The 14,823-nt window shown below is 35.9% G+C and overlaps 1 protein-coding gene across 1 annotated transcript; it reads right to left on the bottom strand.

The window, feature by feature from the left end:
- Positions 1-6,914: 6,914 nt before the first annotated feature.
- On the bottom strand, positions 6,915-9,569 carry LOC100262915 (putative wall-associated receptor kinase-like 16). Its single transcript, XM_010657530.2, has 5 exons — positions 9,518-9,569; positions 9,336-9,422; positions 8,762-9,124; positions 8,196-8,375; positions 6,915-8,102 (listed from the first exon to the last, which is right to left on the bottom strand). Exons 1-5 carry the CDS (start codon positions 9,567-9,569, stop codon positions 6,943-6,945), a joined length of 1,842 nt encoding a protein of 613 aa, XP_010655832.1. The 3' UTR covers positions 6,915-6,942.
- Positions 9,570-14,823: the final 5,254 nt, after the last annotated feature.

Here is a 14,823-nt window from a genome sequence, read left to right as displayed (position 1 = left end):
AATCTAATGTGCCTCACAATTCGAAGAGTTGGATGCATCAAATTATTAGATTGAAGGGAATCGTCTTTATTAAAGAAGGTGGGGCCATGGTCCATGACAAAGCTGTTGAGACAAAGAAAGCGAGCAAGCGAAAGAAGGCAAGAAAGAATCCAAATTCTATATGGGATTTAACATAAAAATAAAATAATTATTTAAAAGTTTTTTAAAAATTATATTTTATATAAAAGAAAAGAAAAGATATTAAATAAATTTAGAAAAAACAAATTTTTGTTAAGTTTAAACCTCTTTTTCATTATTTTTTATTTTTTCTTTCATTTTCGTTTTTATTGGCTCTTTGACTTTTTATGATCCAAATTAAAGTCTTATAAACAAACAATGTGTGTTGGCATCAAGGATTGAAATATCGGTTTTTACGGATATATCGGTACTTCGATTTTACGGATATATCGGAAATATCGGAGAAATATCGGTGGATATTTTTTCACAAATATCGATAGAGTGAAAATTATTTAAAATTAATAGGAATGCTTGAAAAAACTTCAAAAAATGATAAAATAAGTAAAAATACATATTTTAAAGTTATCTTGTAAGTGTAATTGACATATATATAATTAAGAAGAAAAATATCGTAAACAAAGATATATTGGTAGATTCGATATTTGAATTTTAAAAATAATATATATGAATTTTGAAAGTATATAGAGTTAGAATTGAGTTAAAAAATATTTGATTTTATTGAATAAAAATAATTTATACATAAATATAATACATATGATATTACAATAGTCCTTATATTAAGGAAAAGATCAATGTGATTTCATTATATTGTTAGATGAAGATGACCCAATTTGTTGAAGATAATATTTATTTAAAATATTTTAAAATATTTTTCTTAAAACATGTTTTATTATATTTTAAATGAAAATTAAATTAATTTATATAAATATTTTATTAGAGATTTAATTTTTAAAACTTTATTAAAAATATATAGTAACAACTTTTTTTTATTAATATTAATTTATTTAATAATCAAAATAAAATTTGATAATTTATAATTATTTATATGGATAGAGGAAAATCGTTCATGATTTGGTTTTTTTTTTTACCTCTACTAAATCTAAAAATTAAAAGGGCCACCACTTTTGAAGTTGCCCTCCAGCCAAGAGAATTCCCCTTTTCTCTTCCCTTTTCTGAAGTTGCCCTCCAGCCGAGAGACTTCCTAAAAAGGACCTATCTTCCTCTGCCACTCTCAATCCTCGCAGGTACTAATTGATATTATTTTTTTTTGCAACCCCCGTTTGATTTCCAAGAAAATCCATCCCCCATTCGATTTCCGGGAAAATTCATCCTCGTTTGATTTCCGAGAAAATCCATTAAAAACCCCCAAAGAAAACCAAAAAATTTGCTTTTCTTTTGCTCCCTGTGATTTCTGGATCTGTTTTAAGGGTTTCTTTGTTGTTGTGCCATTGGATTTAAATTTCACGAACCCTAAATCCACGATTTTTGAGCCAGATTTTGTATCCTATGTGCGGGATGGATTGGTAGGAAATATCGGGAAATTTTCCGAAAAATCTGTAAAAATACCGAAATATCGGCGATATTTTCGGCGATTTTTTTTAAATTCTCCTCCGATTGCTCCGCGCGTCAGTCCACTTGCGATTTTTCTCCGATAAATCGGTGCTTCACCGATATTTCGCCGATATATCGACGATTTTGTCGATTTTTTGCCGATTTTTCCGTCGATCGATAATCGGTGACGATTATCGTTTCGATGCCGCCCGATATCCGATATTTCTTCGAAATATCGGCGATATTTTCCGATTTTTCAATCCCTGGTTGGCATCATGATGAGGACAATAATTATACATTTTTATTGAAAAAGATGATACCCAAAGGACAAAAGAAAGAGAAAAAGAAAAAAGAAAGAAAAAAAGATAAAAAGAAGACTAACGTGGCAGACATAAGACGGTGGCATTGGCTATTGAATAGAAGATCACATCAAAATATCTGATGTTCTGCACAACTATTCTTTAATAATTATCTTAGTTAATTGAAATAAATATACGAATAATTGAATAACTTAAATATTATCTCATCCCATTCCAAATGGGTATACATAAGGTATGAATACAAGTGTGGACAATATTATAAATTAATTGATATAAGATTTGAATGAGAAGTGACAATTAATTAATGATATTTCTTACTATTACGGTGTCATGCAATAAAATTATTTCAAAATTTTTTAATATTGTTTAGTAAAAAGAAAATTTAAATGATGATTACGTCTAATATTAGAGTCCTTGTCACATTTATTGTAACATAAATGTCCACATGGTGGATTTCCTGTTTTTTTTTTAAATTCTTCTTGTATGCATCCATGTAAGAGGTATTAATGTAATGTATTTTGCTAAAAAGGAAAAATGTTTATTATTTATTTTACAATATATTATGAACTTTCTTTCCACATGTGAATCAATTTGTGTATGAAATGTTCATATTTATGATTTATGATTCAACATATATTTGCATATGTTATAATAAAATATTTTATTAAAAAATAATTAAAAAAACATGTATAGCTTATCATGTGTTTTTAACTTTGATTATGGTAGTGTTTGTTTTTTGGTTGAATAGAAAAAATCAAAATATTTGATTTATTCTATTACGTTAAAAGTAACTTATTAATATCAATTAATATAATTAAAGTGAACTTATTCTCAATAAGTTCGTTTTAATTATGTTACTTGATATTAATATATTACTTTTAGCTGAATAGAAAAAAACTAAATATTTTGACTTCTTTTATTTAACATTCAACTAAAAAACAAACATCACCTATGTATTAAACTGGATGACAGAGGGTAACCTAGAGACCTCCACATTCTTTTAATAAGGGATATCATAGATTGAAACCCTACTTGTAAGAGTTCATTTAGAGGTTACTAAAACTAGCAATTTTTTTTATCTACCTATAATTAATATGGGAACAATCTATGTTGAATATGATTTGTATGTTATATCTTTTGAAAATTATGATTTATTGTGAGAAACATGCATGATAAAAATAGATTTATCGTCAATAGAAATGACAATTGCTTATTTAATATCCCTTGCAAAACACTTGAACATTAATTATTTATTTATTTTTCTTTTTCGAGATTTGAACATTATTTTACCTTTTAGTTTTATTGTATTGAGCCGATGTTATGATGTTGAAGATTATATTGATAATTCTCTTTAAACTAACTAATTAATTGTTTAGTTGAGAACTTGGTTAAAAAATTAATTTCCTGATAAAGGTTTTTTACCTATTATGGCTAGGATACATTGAATGACATTCTAGTATTTAAAAGTTCATTTTCATTCCTATTTACTATTTTAACATCCTCTTCATTTTTCTAATACATATATTCTTCTTCTAATCAAGTTATGCCTTATGATGTATAGAATACTATGTTACCATGAATTTTTGTGCCATCATAATTAAACACACCCAAGGCTTTATCAATGAATGCAAGTGAACCATAAGCGCTTGAAATCTCACTTAAACATTTCAACGAACACCTAGCCTATACTCAAGTATGGGAATGCATGATAGCTTAGTCTTAATTAGCTCCAAGAGTTAATACCACACCACAAGCATTAATCAGAGGTCAAGGAACTATCAAGCACTAATAACATCCTCTAACGAATAATAAAATTGATGTACATACATTTAGCGTGTATGTCCCCTTCACTCAACCAAGTTCCCTAGATTTTTGCCTCCATTAAGACTCCTGCAATAAGGCCCACTTATAATACTCCTCCATCCACATTATGCATAACTTTTTTTACATCCCAAAAGCCCTTTCTTTTTTAAAAGTTGTCTCCTTTTTTAGGGAGACATGCATTTCCAAACACCTCATGATTCCACACCTTCAAAGCCTTTAACTTGGAAACCAAAATAAAGCTATAAGACCAACTAAACTAACCTGTATCTCACCCACTATCCCCTTAGTAAGAGGCTATTCGATAAAACAACTAACCTCTAAATAGTGAAAAATGGTGGATCCCACTTATAAAAAGCAAATTTTAAGTCGCTTAAAAATAAAGATGACTTAAAAAGACTACTTTTTCATTTAGCAATAGAGATCTACCTAATCACTTATACAAAAAACATAATTCACTGATTATAAATTTTATAACTTTTTTACTCCATACCATATTTTGTAAAATAATGATTTTTATTATTAAATCCTTTATTGTAAAAGTTTACATCTTTAAAACTAAAATACTTCTTTCAAATTAAAATATTTCTTTAAATCAAAACACTTATTTAAATTAAAACATTTATATTCTTAATTCTTTGATACAATAAAATAAAATTTTAAAGAAGGTCTATTTTAATTGATTTATGATATTCACTTTTAATGAATTTCTTTTAAAATAGAACCTTTCAATTTTATTCTTCAATATAATAAAATTAGAATCCTAAATAATCTTTGTTTAATTGATTCATAAGAATTAGTTTTTCATATTATTTATTTTTAAATTTTTGAGTCATTATGTATATATCATGATAATTATTTTTATTTATTTTTAATTTCTTAATGTAGCAAAATTAAAATTCTAAGTGAATTCGATTTGATTGGTTTATACAATTGCTCTTTTATTAAAGAGTTCCAAAATTTCATGTTGGTTTTAATTTCAAAGAAGACAAGAAGAAAAAAAAATTATAAGGTAGAATTTTTTTTTTAAATTGTTATTATTATTATTATTTATATTTTTTCTATTATTGTGTATATTATGATCATTTATTTAAAATTATAAATTAATTAATATAAAAATTATAAATTTATTTCTTGTGTAGCAATACATAGCTACCTTCGAACAACAATAGTTAAATACATTTTTCAGTGAATTTGATAACGATAATTTTATATCTCCAAAATTATTAGCAACAATAATGATATTTAGTATCTATAAAATTTAAATGTTTTGGAACATAATTTAATCCATGCACTTGTATGTTTATTTTACATGAACAAATTGCAAATGAATCATTTACTAGTCAAGCAAATTGCAACACACATGATATTTTTATGTCAGATGATAATTTTTATTGATCAGTATATTAAGTTATATAGAATTTGGAAAGAATATTTTAAAATTTGTCATATAATGAGTATATGGTTAATTTTTTTAAATTAATAATTTTTAATCTTCAATTATTTTTATTATCAAACAATTAAATTAAATTTAGTACCTAAAACAAAGATGATACCAAATGTTTTTCACTTCCATCAATTTAGCATTTATAATTAATGTGTAACTCTTAATTTTTAGTACTTAATTTTCAATTTTATCAAGCCCACTAGATCTTTGAACCGGTCAATTTTTAACCACATATTTTGGGGTTTGAAGGAAGTTTCCCCCCTTCCCATCCCATTGTCATTAAGTAAAATAGGAGTGACCCAACATTATTTGTAGTCAGCCACTTTGAAAACGATCATTGAAATGATTTTTCCACTCTTTTGACACTAACAACTAGTCTAGTCTAGAATGTGATTGATTGTTCTCACCTCCACACCATGTGAATGAGCCTTCCATTTAGCAGAATATCATGTAAGTTCAATTCCTTAATAATCTATATTACTATTAAAAGTATGAGGTGTTTGACAAAAAAATTTCCTTGCAAATACCAATGCTCGACAAAATAATCTCAAAACTACTCTTACTCAACAAAACAATCCAATGTAGCTTGGCCTAATCTAAAACCGGCTATAACCTAACATCTCATCAGCCTATCCAAGCCCAAAAATTAAAACTCAACAACCTATCAAAACCTATCCATCTAGGCCAAACAAAGCTTGATAAACCAAAAATAAAAATGAATAAATAAATAATCCAACACCAACCCACAAAACCATAACATACTTACCATGTTCATTTCATGATTTGCCACCATCGACGATAAAACTCAACAACACTTGCATCTCTCTATTTAATTTACAAGCCAACAACACTAGTCCAATTATGACGAAAGATTTAGAAACATGACTCTAAGTGAAGGGACTATGAAAAAACATAAGATTTGAGGAAGATGAAATGGAAAATTTTGATGAGCTTGTTGAAAATTGGAGCCCATAAAGTACTGGCTCATAGTTGTTTTTACACAAAGGGAAAGTGGATTGTAACAATGTTGCTTGGTCATGACTCAAACGGCATTAGGGGCCTATGGCTCACACAAGGCATGTTTTGCATTGTCTGGGCGGCGAAGGTTTTGAAACGCCTTGTTTGACCAAAACTCTTACCAAAAAGGTGTTTTGGTCATAACAAACTGCCATGCTGTTTGAAAACACCCAAGGAAGTGTTTTTGCTTGAAATTGGCGAGTTTCAATGCTTTTCAAATAGTGGTTGTTGGTTTTCGACTTCGGGGAGTGTGGTTTGGCTCAAGACTTTCAAGTTGAGGTCCTTAAGGTCTAATGAGACTTTGGTAAGTGTTCTTTAGAGTCTTATAGACGAACAGCTCATTTTAAGGGGACTTTAGAGAGAAGAGAAGAACTCAATCTGTTGAGATGGATTAAATGGGTAAATTTCCGTTTCATGTGATTGAATAGCTGGTCAATTTAGATTATTATGTGTACCATTCTTTGCTCATTAATCATGCATGAATTTTTTATACAGGTTTGAGTTGTAGGGGATAGTAGTGTTTAGTGATCAATCATCCAAATATGAAATCAACTTCAAAAATTGAAATCAAATAAGAAAGTGCTACATCTACAGATTAAGAACAACAAATTCGAACATGCAATATTAATGGAGTCGAAGTCATAGAGCCTAAATTTTCCAGCCATTAGATAAAGTCAGACAGTAGAAACATACATGAATTTGGTTTCACAAACCTTTTGGTGTCCAATTGATGCGTTCAGCAGTCATGGAATATGGTCTAGGAAACTCCTAGCCTTGAAGTGCATACTCTTCTGTAACTGCACTTGTGGATGCGGAAGAAAAGAAGTACCTTCCACTTACAGGGCAGTTGTCCTGGCAGGTCTGCTGAAGTGATGGCTGCTTCATAGTCCTCCTCAATTGGTGGAGATCTGCTGCTATTTCTTTCATGGCTGGCTTTTTCTTCCCACTCAACTTCAGGCATCTCTTAGCAATTTTAGCAACAGCAAGAATCTCCTTTTTCTGACCTTCGTTCACTATCACCTTGTCTAGAATTTCAAACAGGCAATTTTGTTTCATTGACAGTCTAAAATGAATTGCTAGACTTTCTTCAGATCTACTAGAACAAATCACTTTTTCACCCGTGAGAAGTTCAGCAAGAATCATCCCAAACCCGTATACATCACTTTTGTCTGTAAACTGACCTGACCGAAAATACTCTGGATCCAAGTAACCAAATGTGCCCTGCACTGCTGTGCTCAAGTGTGTTTTTTCATGGGCAATTGACCTTGAAAGTCCAAAATCAGAAACCACAGCCCTGAAGTTCTCATCCAGCAGTATGTTCCTAGACTTGATATCCCTATGAAGGATAGCTGTAGAAGCATATGAATGTAAATATGCTAGGGCTCCTGCAATTTCATCTGCAATTCGCAATCGCTCTTCCCAAGACAAAGTTGATGCATGGTCCTCATTATGGAGATGGTGGGAGAGAGTATCATTGGAGACGTATTCATAAACCAGTAAAGGAACTTCACTCTCCAAACAGCAACCTAACAGTTTCACTATGTGCCTATGGTTAATCTGTGAAAGAATGAAAACTTCGTTGATAAACTCAACAACTTGCCTTTCATCAATTAAAATTGATTTCTTAATGGCCACTATGCTTCCATCTAATAGCATCCCTTTGTATACTTTACCACGACCTCCCTTTCCAAGAACTCTACCTGCATTGAAATTGTCTGTTGCCTTCTCCAACTCTTCTATGGTATAGAGTTTTGTTTTCTCAACGCTACTTCCTATACTACTTGAAGAGATTTGCTGTTGCAGTAGAAGACCACCATTCTTCTTGAAGGACATCTGCTTGAGTTTGCTTTTCTTTCTCTTCTCAAGCTTTTGATTCAACCAAAAGCCAATAGCAAGTAGGATGAGAAGAACAAGAGTGACTACTATTCCTGCATGTATAAGCCACAAAGGTACGTAATTAACAACAAACTCAAGAGAAAGAAGAGGGTGAACATGAGGGAGACAGTGGGAAAATTTTATACCTGAAGAAACAAGAAGAGCTGGATTGAGTTTTCCTTTGTTGCGTACACACTCATATTCAGGTTTGTCATCATCTCTATAGTAACCAGGTGGGCAGTCGCAATAGTAGCTACCATTAGTGTTAGTGCAAACAGCTCCTTTTTGGCAAAGAGTATTGTTTGACTCCATGCACTCATCAACATCTTTTAAGAAGCCAGAAAAAGAAACTTATTAATAGGAAATTGTTGGATTGAAGCTCCTATCACAGTGGTAGCGTGAGGGAAATCATGTTTTGTTGTCTTATAACAGAATCTATTAGTTGCAGTGTTGATGCCAATTGTGGTCAAAGGCAAAAATTCTAGTCGTTCGTTTCAAAAACCATAAATTCATATTCCTAAAGAAGGATCTTATTCTTCTTTCTGAACAGGTGCTTTCAATATACAAGATGATATCATTTCTACTTTGAAATACTAGTGGCAGTGTGAGTGAAGTAACCTAGACAAGAGAGAGATCCCCTACAATAAGAGATCTCACCAACGTGGTAGTGATACTATACATCCAAGTGCCAAGCCAAGAGAAAGAAATATACCTATGCAGCCATCTGGAAGGTAGGGATTCCCGCTGTAGCCTGGATTGCAACGACACCTATATCCACTGCCTTTCTCGGAATTAACACAACCACTGTTGCTGCCACATGTATAATCTCCTCCTTTTTCTGCTTCAAGGCAAGACTTATTCCCAATTTCCCAATTAATAACTGCAGGATAAAAGTACTTCTTTTGATTGGAAAACGAGATTTCAAATTGGTGGAATTCAGAGAAGTTCTTCTCTGCAATAAGGAGAATGCTACAATGATTCGAGGTCCAGTTGCTGGCCTCATGCCAGACGCTCATGTTACCAACCCGTAAAACAATATTAGAAAGATCGCTGGGGAAAGTAGTCTGGCAGCAACCTGTTAAAGTATATTGTATTGTGGGCTCTAGGCCCAGTTAGGTTACTTGTATAGTTATGCCTCCTATATAAAGGCACTGATGTATACTCTTTTAATTACAGAATAGAATACAATTATTCTATATTTCTAACATGGTATCAGAGCCACTGCTCTGACCTTTTTCTTAGCAGTCTTGTCTTCATTAGTGTGACTTCCTTTTTTTTTTTTTCACTAAGCGCTTCCGCCATCACAACTGCCGCTGTAGCCTTTTGCCGTTGAACCTCCGACGTCATCCAGTCGTCATCCCTGGGTTCCGGACCTGCAACCGCAGTCATTAAGAAGTCTCACACTCACAGACCACTGCCTTTTGCATCACTACTGCGAATATTGCTCCGATTTCACTTTTGAAGGTACCACTGAGATTGTCCAGCGCCGATCTACACATTCGTGGATATCTCGCCGCCATCGGAGACCGCACGCTCCGCTCAAAGATTCTGCGGCGCCTCCACGCGCCTCCACGCGTCCTCACGCGCCCTCCACGCGCTGCCACGTCAGCCCTAGCTCGTCAGGCCTCCACGCGCTGCCACGTCAACCCTAGCTCATCAAGCCTCCACGCGCTGCCACGTCAGTCCTAGCTGCGTCAGCATCCACTGATCTGCTGACGTCATCTCCAGTCGTTGACCGTTGACCAGCATTGACCGTTGACCAAAACTTTGACCGTTGACCAGCTGTTGACCGAACGTTGACCGTTGACTTTGACCGTTGACCGTCCAATTGACTTTTCCCCCGGCCAGGTTCTCCTTACCCAGTTTTTCGTATAGATTTCATTTCTGCAGTCGGTTTTTGCATATTGTGTCCCTAAATGGATAAGAAGGATGTTTTTCTTCCTCGCCCCATCCATACTGTATTGGAGGGTACTAAAAATTACTTATCCTGGTCTCAAGCTATGCGCAGTTTTCTTAAGAGCCGCATGCTCTGGCATTATTGTACTGGTGCAATGACTATTCCTGTCAAAGGAGCAAGTGAAGAAGATGTTGTCTTTCTTAGTCGCATGATTGATTGGGATAGTCATAACCACATGATCCTCACATGGATCCGGAACACTTCCATTCCCTCTATTTCCAACCTATTGGGCAGCTTTGACGATGCAAAATCTGCATGGGATATGTTGACCAAAAGGTACTCCACTACTCATGGATCCATGAAATATCAGTTAGTGGTTGAATTGCATCAACTCAGGCAAGAACCGGGGCAATCCATCAATGACTATTATGATCAGCTTCGCTTCATTTGGGACCAAATTGACCTTTCTGATCCAACTTGGGGATGCTCAAAAGATGCTCAGCAATATGCTTCCATTAGAAATGAATTTCGCCTCTATGAATTCTTGCTGTCACTTCACAAGGACTTTGAGCCCATTCGTGGTCAGCTGCTAAATCGCAGTCCTGCTCCCTCTCTTGATACTGCTGTGAATGAGTTGGTTAGAGAAGAAGCTCGTCTTGCAACCCTTCAAGCCCAGAATAAGCTTAATATTTTGGCTATTACTCCATCTACTCCACTCATAGAGCAACCTCAGCAATTAGGTGATTTTTCTGGCTCTAGCAATCGTCGCAAGCAAACCAACAAGAAGTTCTGCAACTATTGCAAGCGTCCTGGCCACACCATTGAGACTTGTTACCGTCGTAACAAATCTACTGCTGCTGTTGCTAATACTGCACCTACTCCGCCAACGGTTTCCACGTCCCAGTCTTCTGGATCTACTATCAACCTCTCTTCCACCGAACTACAGGAGATCATAGCTCAGGCTGTTCGTATGGTTGGTAATATCTCTTTCCACTGCCTTATCTGTTCTACCTGGTAAGTCTCAAACTTGGCTCTTTGATTCTGCCTGCTGCAATCACATGACACCTCACTCATCCCTGTTCACCAACCTTGACCCTGCACCACATCCTCTAAATATTCATATAGCCGATGGTTCCACCATGCATGAAAATAGTCTAGGTTTTGTTTCAACCTCTACCCTTTCTGTTCTTGGAGTCTTCCATGTACCTGACCTATCTTATAATTTGTGCTCTGTGGGACAATTAGCTGAACTAGGTTATCGCCTTATTTTTTACTATTCTAGGTGTATTGTACAGGATTCGAGGACAGGGCAGGAGCTTGGGACAGGTCCTAGAGTTGGGCGTATGTTTCCCGTGAACAATCTTCATCTTCCACCTGTTGCTCCTGTTTCTGTTGCTGCTGCAACAATTGCAGTTTCTTCCTTACCTTCTCTTGCGCTTGGCATTCTCGTCTTGGTCATGCACCATCTTCTCGGGTACAACAGTTAGTGTCTAGAGGTCTGTTGGGTTCTGTGTCTAAAGACAATTTTGATTGCACTTCATGTCAGTTAGGAAAACAACCAGCTTTGTCTTTCAATAACAGTGACTCCATTTCTAAAAGTATTTTTGAGTTAATTCATTCTGATGTTTGGGGACCTTCTCCTGTTGCTAGTATTGGTGGATCTCGATATTTTGTTGTTTTTATTGATGATTACTCTCGTTATAGTTGGATTTTTCCTATGAAATCTCGTTCTGAAATTTTATCAATATATAGCAACTTTGCAAAAATGGTTGAAACTCAATTCTCCAAACGTATCAAAACCTTTCGATCTGATAATGCTCTTGAATATACTCAACATGCATTTCAAGCTTTGTTACATTCCTATGGCACTATCCATCATCTAACTTGTCCAGGTACCTCTCAGCAAAATGGTCGAGCCGAAAGAAAACTTCGTCATATTCTTGACACTGTTCGTGCTTTACTTCTTTCTGCCAAAATTCCTGCCCCATTTTGGGGTGAAGCCAGTCTTCATGTTGTTCATGCAATTAACCGCATTCCAAGTACTGTCATCCATAATCAGACTTCGTATGAGCGTCTCTTTGGGTCACCCCCTAACTATCATCACCTTCGCTCCTTTGGATCCGCTTGTTTTGTTCTTGTTCAGCCTCATGAGCACAACAAACTTGAGCCTCGATCTAGACTCTGTTGTTTTCTTGGTTATGGCGAAACTCAAAAGGGGTATAGGTGTTATGATCCTGTTTCTCATCGTCTTCGCGTTTCTCGTAATGTTGTCTTTTGGGAACATCGATTGTTTGTTGAACTCTCTCACTTTCGTTCTTCCTTGACTAACTCCTCGGTTTTAGAAATCTTTCCCGATGAGTCTCTTGTTCCTTCTGCAAATACTTTTGATCTTCATTTAGACTTCTCTCCAGATATCTTTGATGCTTCTCCTAGACAGGTTGCAGATGAACAGATTATTCACGAGCTACCCCACTTTGAGCCTGGGTCCCCTGCTCCTGCTCTGCCTGAAGATCCTCCACAAGACATTCCACCTCGCCACTCAACCCGGGTAAGATCCATTCCTCCACACCTCCTTGACTATCATTGTTACACTGCCCTTGCTACACTTCACGAGCCTCAAACCTATCGTGAGGCCTCTACTGACCCTTTATGGCAGATTGCAATGAAAGAGGAACTTGATGCATTAACCAAAAACCATACTTGGGACCTGGTTACTCTCCCTCCTGGACAGTCTGTGGTTGGTTGTAAGTGGATCTATAAGATCAAGACTCGCTCTGATGGATCCGTTGAGCGCTATAAGGCTCGTCTTGTTGCCAAAGGTTTTACACAAGAGTATGGGATTGATTATGAAGAGACGTTTGCTCCAATTGCTCGTATCTCATCTGTTCGTGCTCTCTTAGCTGTTGCTGCTGCTCGTAAATGGGATCTTTTTCAGATGGATGTTAAAAATGCATTCCTTAATGGGGATCTGAGTAAAGAAGTCTATATGCAACCTCCTCCTGGTCTCTCTATTGAATCAAACAAGGTTTGTCATCTTCGACGTGCACTTTATGGTCTCAAACAAGCCCCACGTGCTTGGTTTGCCAAGTTCAGCTCCACTATTTTTCGCTTGGGTTACACCGCCAGTCCATATGATTCTGCCTTATTTCTTCGTCGTACTGATAACGGCACTATTTTGGTTCTTCTCTATGTGGATGATATGATCATAACTGGTGATGACCTTAGTGGCATTCAAGAACTCAAGGATTTTCTCAGTCAGCAGTTTGAGATGAAAGATCTTGGACATCTCAGCTATTTCTTGGGTCTTGAAATTACTCATTCCACAGATGGTCTTTATATTACTCAAGCCAAGTATGCTTCTGACCTGTTGTCTCAAGCTGGGCTCACTGACAGCAAAACAGTTGACACTCCAGTTGAACTTAATGCGCATCTGACACCCTTGGGGGGGAAACCATTGTCTAATCCTTCTCTTTACAGACGATTGGTTGGCAGCTTAGTTTACCTCACAGTTACTCGCCCAGACATCTCCTATGCTGTTCATCAGGTGAGCCAGTATTTGTCTGCTCCACGATCAACTCACTATGCTGCTGTTCTGCGCATTCTTCGATACCCGAAGGGTACCCTTTTTCATGGCCTTTTCTACTCAGCTCAATCTCCTCTTGTACTCCGTGCATTCTCAGATGCTGATTGGGCAGGAGATCCTACTGATCGCAGGTCCACTACAGGTTATTGCTTCCTCCTTGGTTCTTCTTTGATTTCTTGGCGAAGTAAGAAACAAACCTTTGTGGCCCGCTCCAGTACTGAAGCAGAATATCGTGCCCTTGCTGATACCACATCTGAGCTCCTTTGGCTAAGATGGCTTCTTAAGGATTTGGGTGTATCCACCTCCTCTGCTACTCCTCTTTATTGTGACAACCAGAGTGCTATTCATATTGCTCACAATGATGTCTTTCATGAACGGACTAAACACATCGAGATTGATTGTCATTTTATCCGTTATCATCTTCTCCATGGTGCTCTTAAGCTTTTCTCCATCTCCTCCAAAGATTAACTTACAGATATCTTCACCAAGTCTCTTCCTAAGAGATGCACTCGTGATTTAGTTGACAACCTCAAGTTGGTCTCACATCCACCTTGAAGTTGAGGGGGGCTGTTAAAGTATATTGTATTGTGGGCTCTAGGCCCAGTTAGGTTACTTGTATAGTACTTGTACTATACACTTGTACTACACCTTTGTACTGCACTTGTACTACACCTTTGTACTGCACCCTTGTACTACACATAGCCATTGCAGACAGAGACACACCCATTGATGTAATTTTTTATGGTGGAATTTGTACTATTGGAATTACCAATGTAAGCAAATATGTCACACCCAATGCCTATGAACTTGTTTTCAGTATGGGAAAAGCTGAAAGGCTCCATGGGTGCAAATGTGAACTGCGCATAACGTTCCCCTTCGGATGTGTAATTGGTATAACAAAAAGGCCTGGTCTGAACTCTGATTCTCAAATGTTCCAGAGACATATCCAAAACTTCAGCATCACGCATCTGGTTGAGGTGGAGAATAGGATTGAAGGAGTTGTTGCATGTGATCTCAAAACGTTTGTCAAGGTAGCAGCCTTTTCCAATACCAAATGGATAAACAATGGCAATGTTCCCACATGTCTTCGGGCAACCAGGCTTGGCCATGGATGTGGCTGTTTCCTTCAATAAGAATAGCAAGGAGATGATGTTGATGATGATGCTGACCAGATGAACTAGTTTTACTTGCACAACCATTGTATGCAGTAAATTAAGCTCTGAAACTGCAGGATTAGATGTCTCTAATACTGATCAGACATTGAGAAATATTAGATGTCTCTCATTATTATATT

Source organism: Vitis vinifera, chromosome 10 (assembly GCF_030704535.1).
Source record: "Vitis vinifera cultivar Pinot Noir 40024 chromosome 10, ASM3070453v1".
Classification (NCBI taxonomy): Eukaryota; Viridiplantae; Streptophyta; class Magnoliopsida; order Vitales; family Vitaceae; genus Vitis; species Vitis vinifera.
Note: the sequence above shows the minus strand (reverse complement) of the source record. Positions and strands in the feature narration are given on the sequence as shown.

Bases quoted from the DNA above. Each gene is read 5' to 3' on its own strand.
- LOC100262915 (XM_010657530.2), bottom strand. From the start codon at position 9,569: ATGGCGGCGAGATATCCACGAATGTGTAGATCGGCGCTGGACAATCTC. The intron at 9,423-9,517 runs GTACCTTCAAAA...CTGCGGTTGCAG, and splicing joins GGCGCTGGACAATCTCAGTG to GTCCGGAACCCAGGGATGAC. The intron at 8,376-8,761 runs GTATATTTCTTT...GCTTCTTAAAAG, and splicing joins CCTTCCAGATGGCTGCATAG to ATGTTGATGAGTGCATGGAG.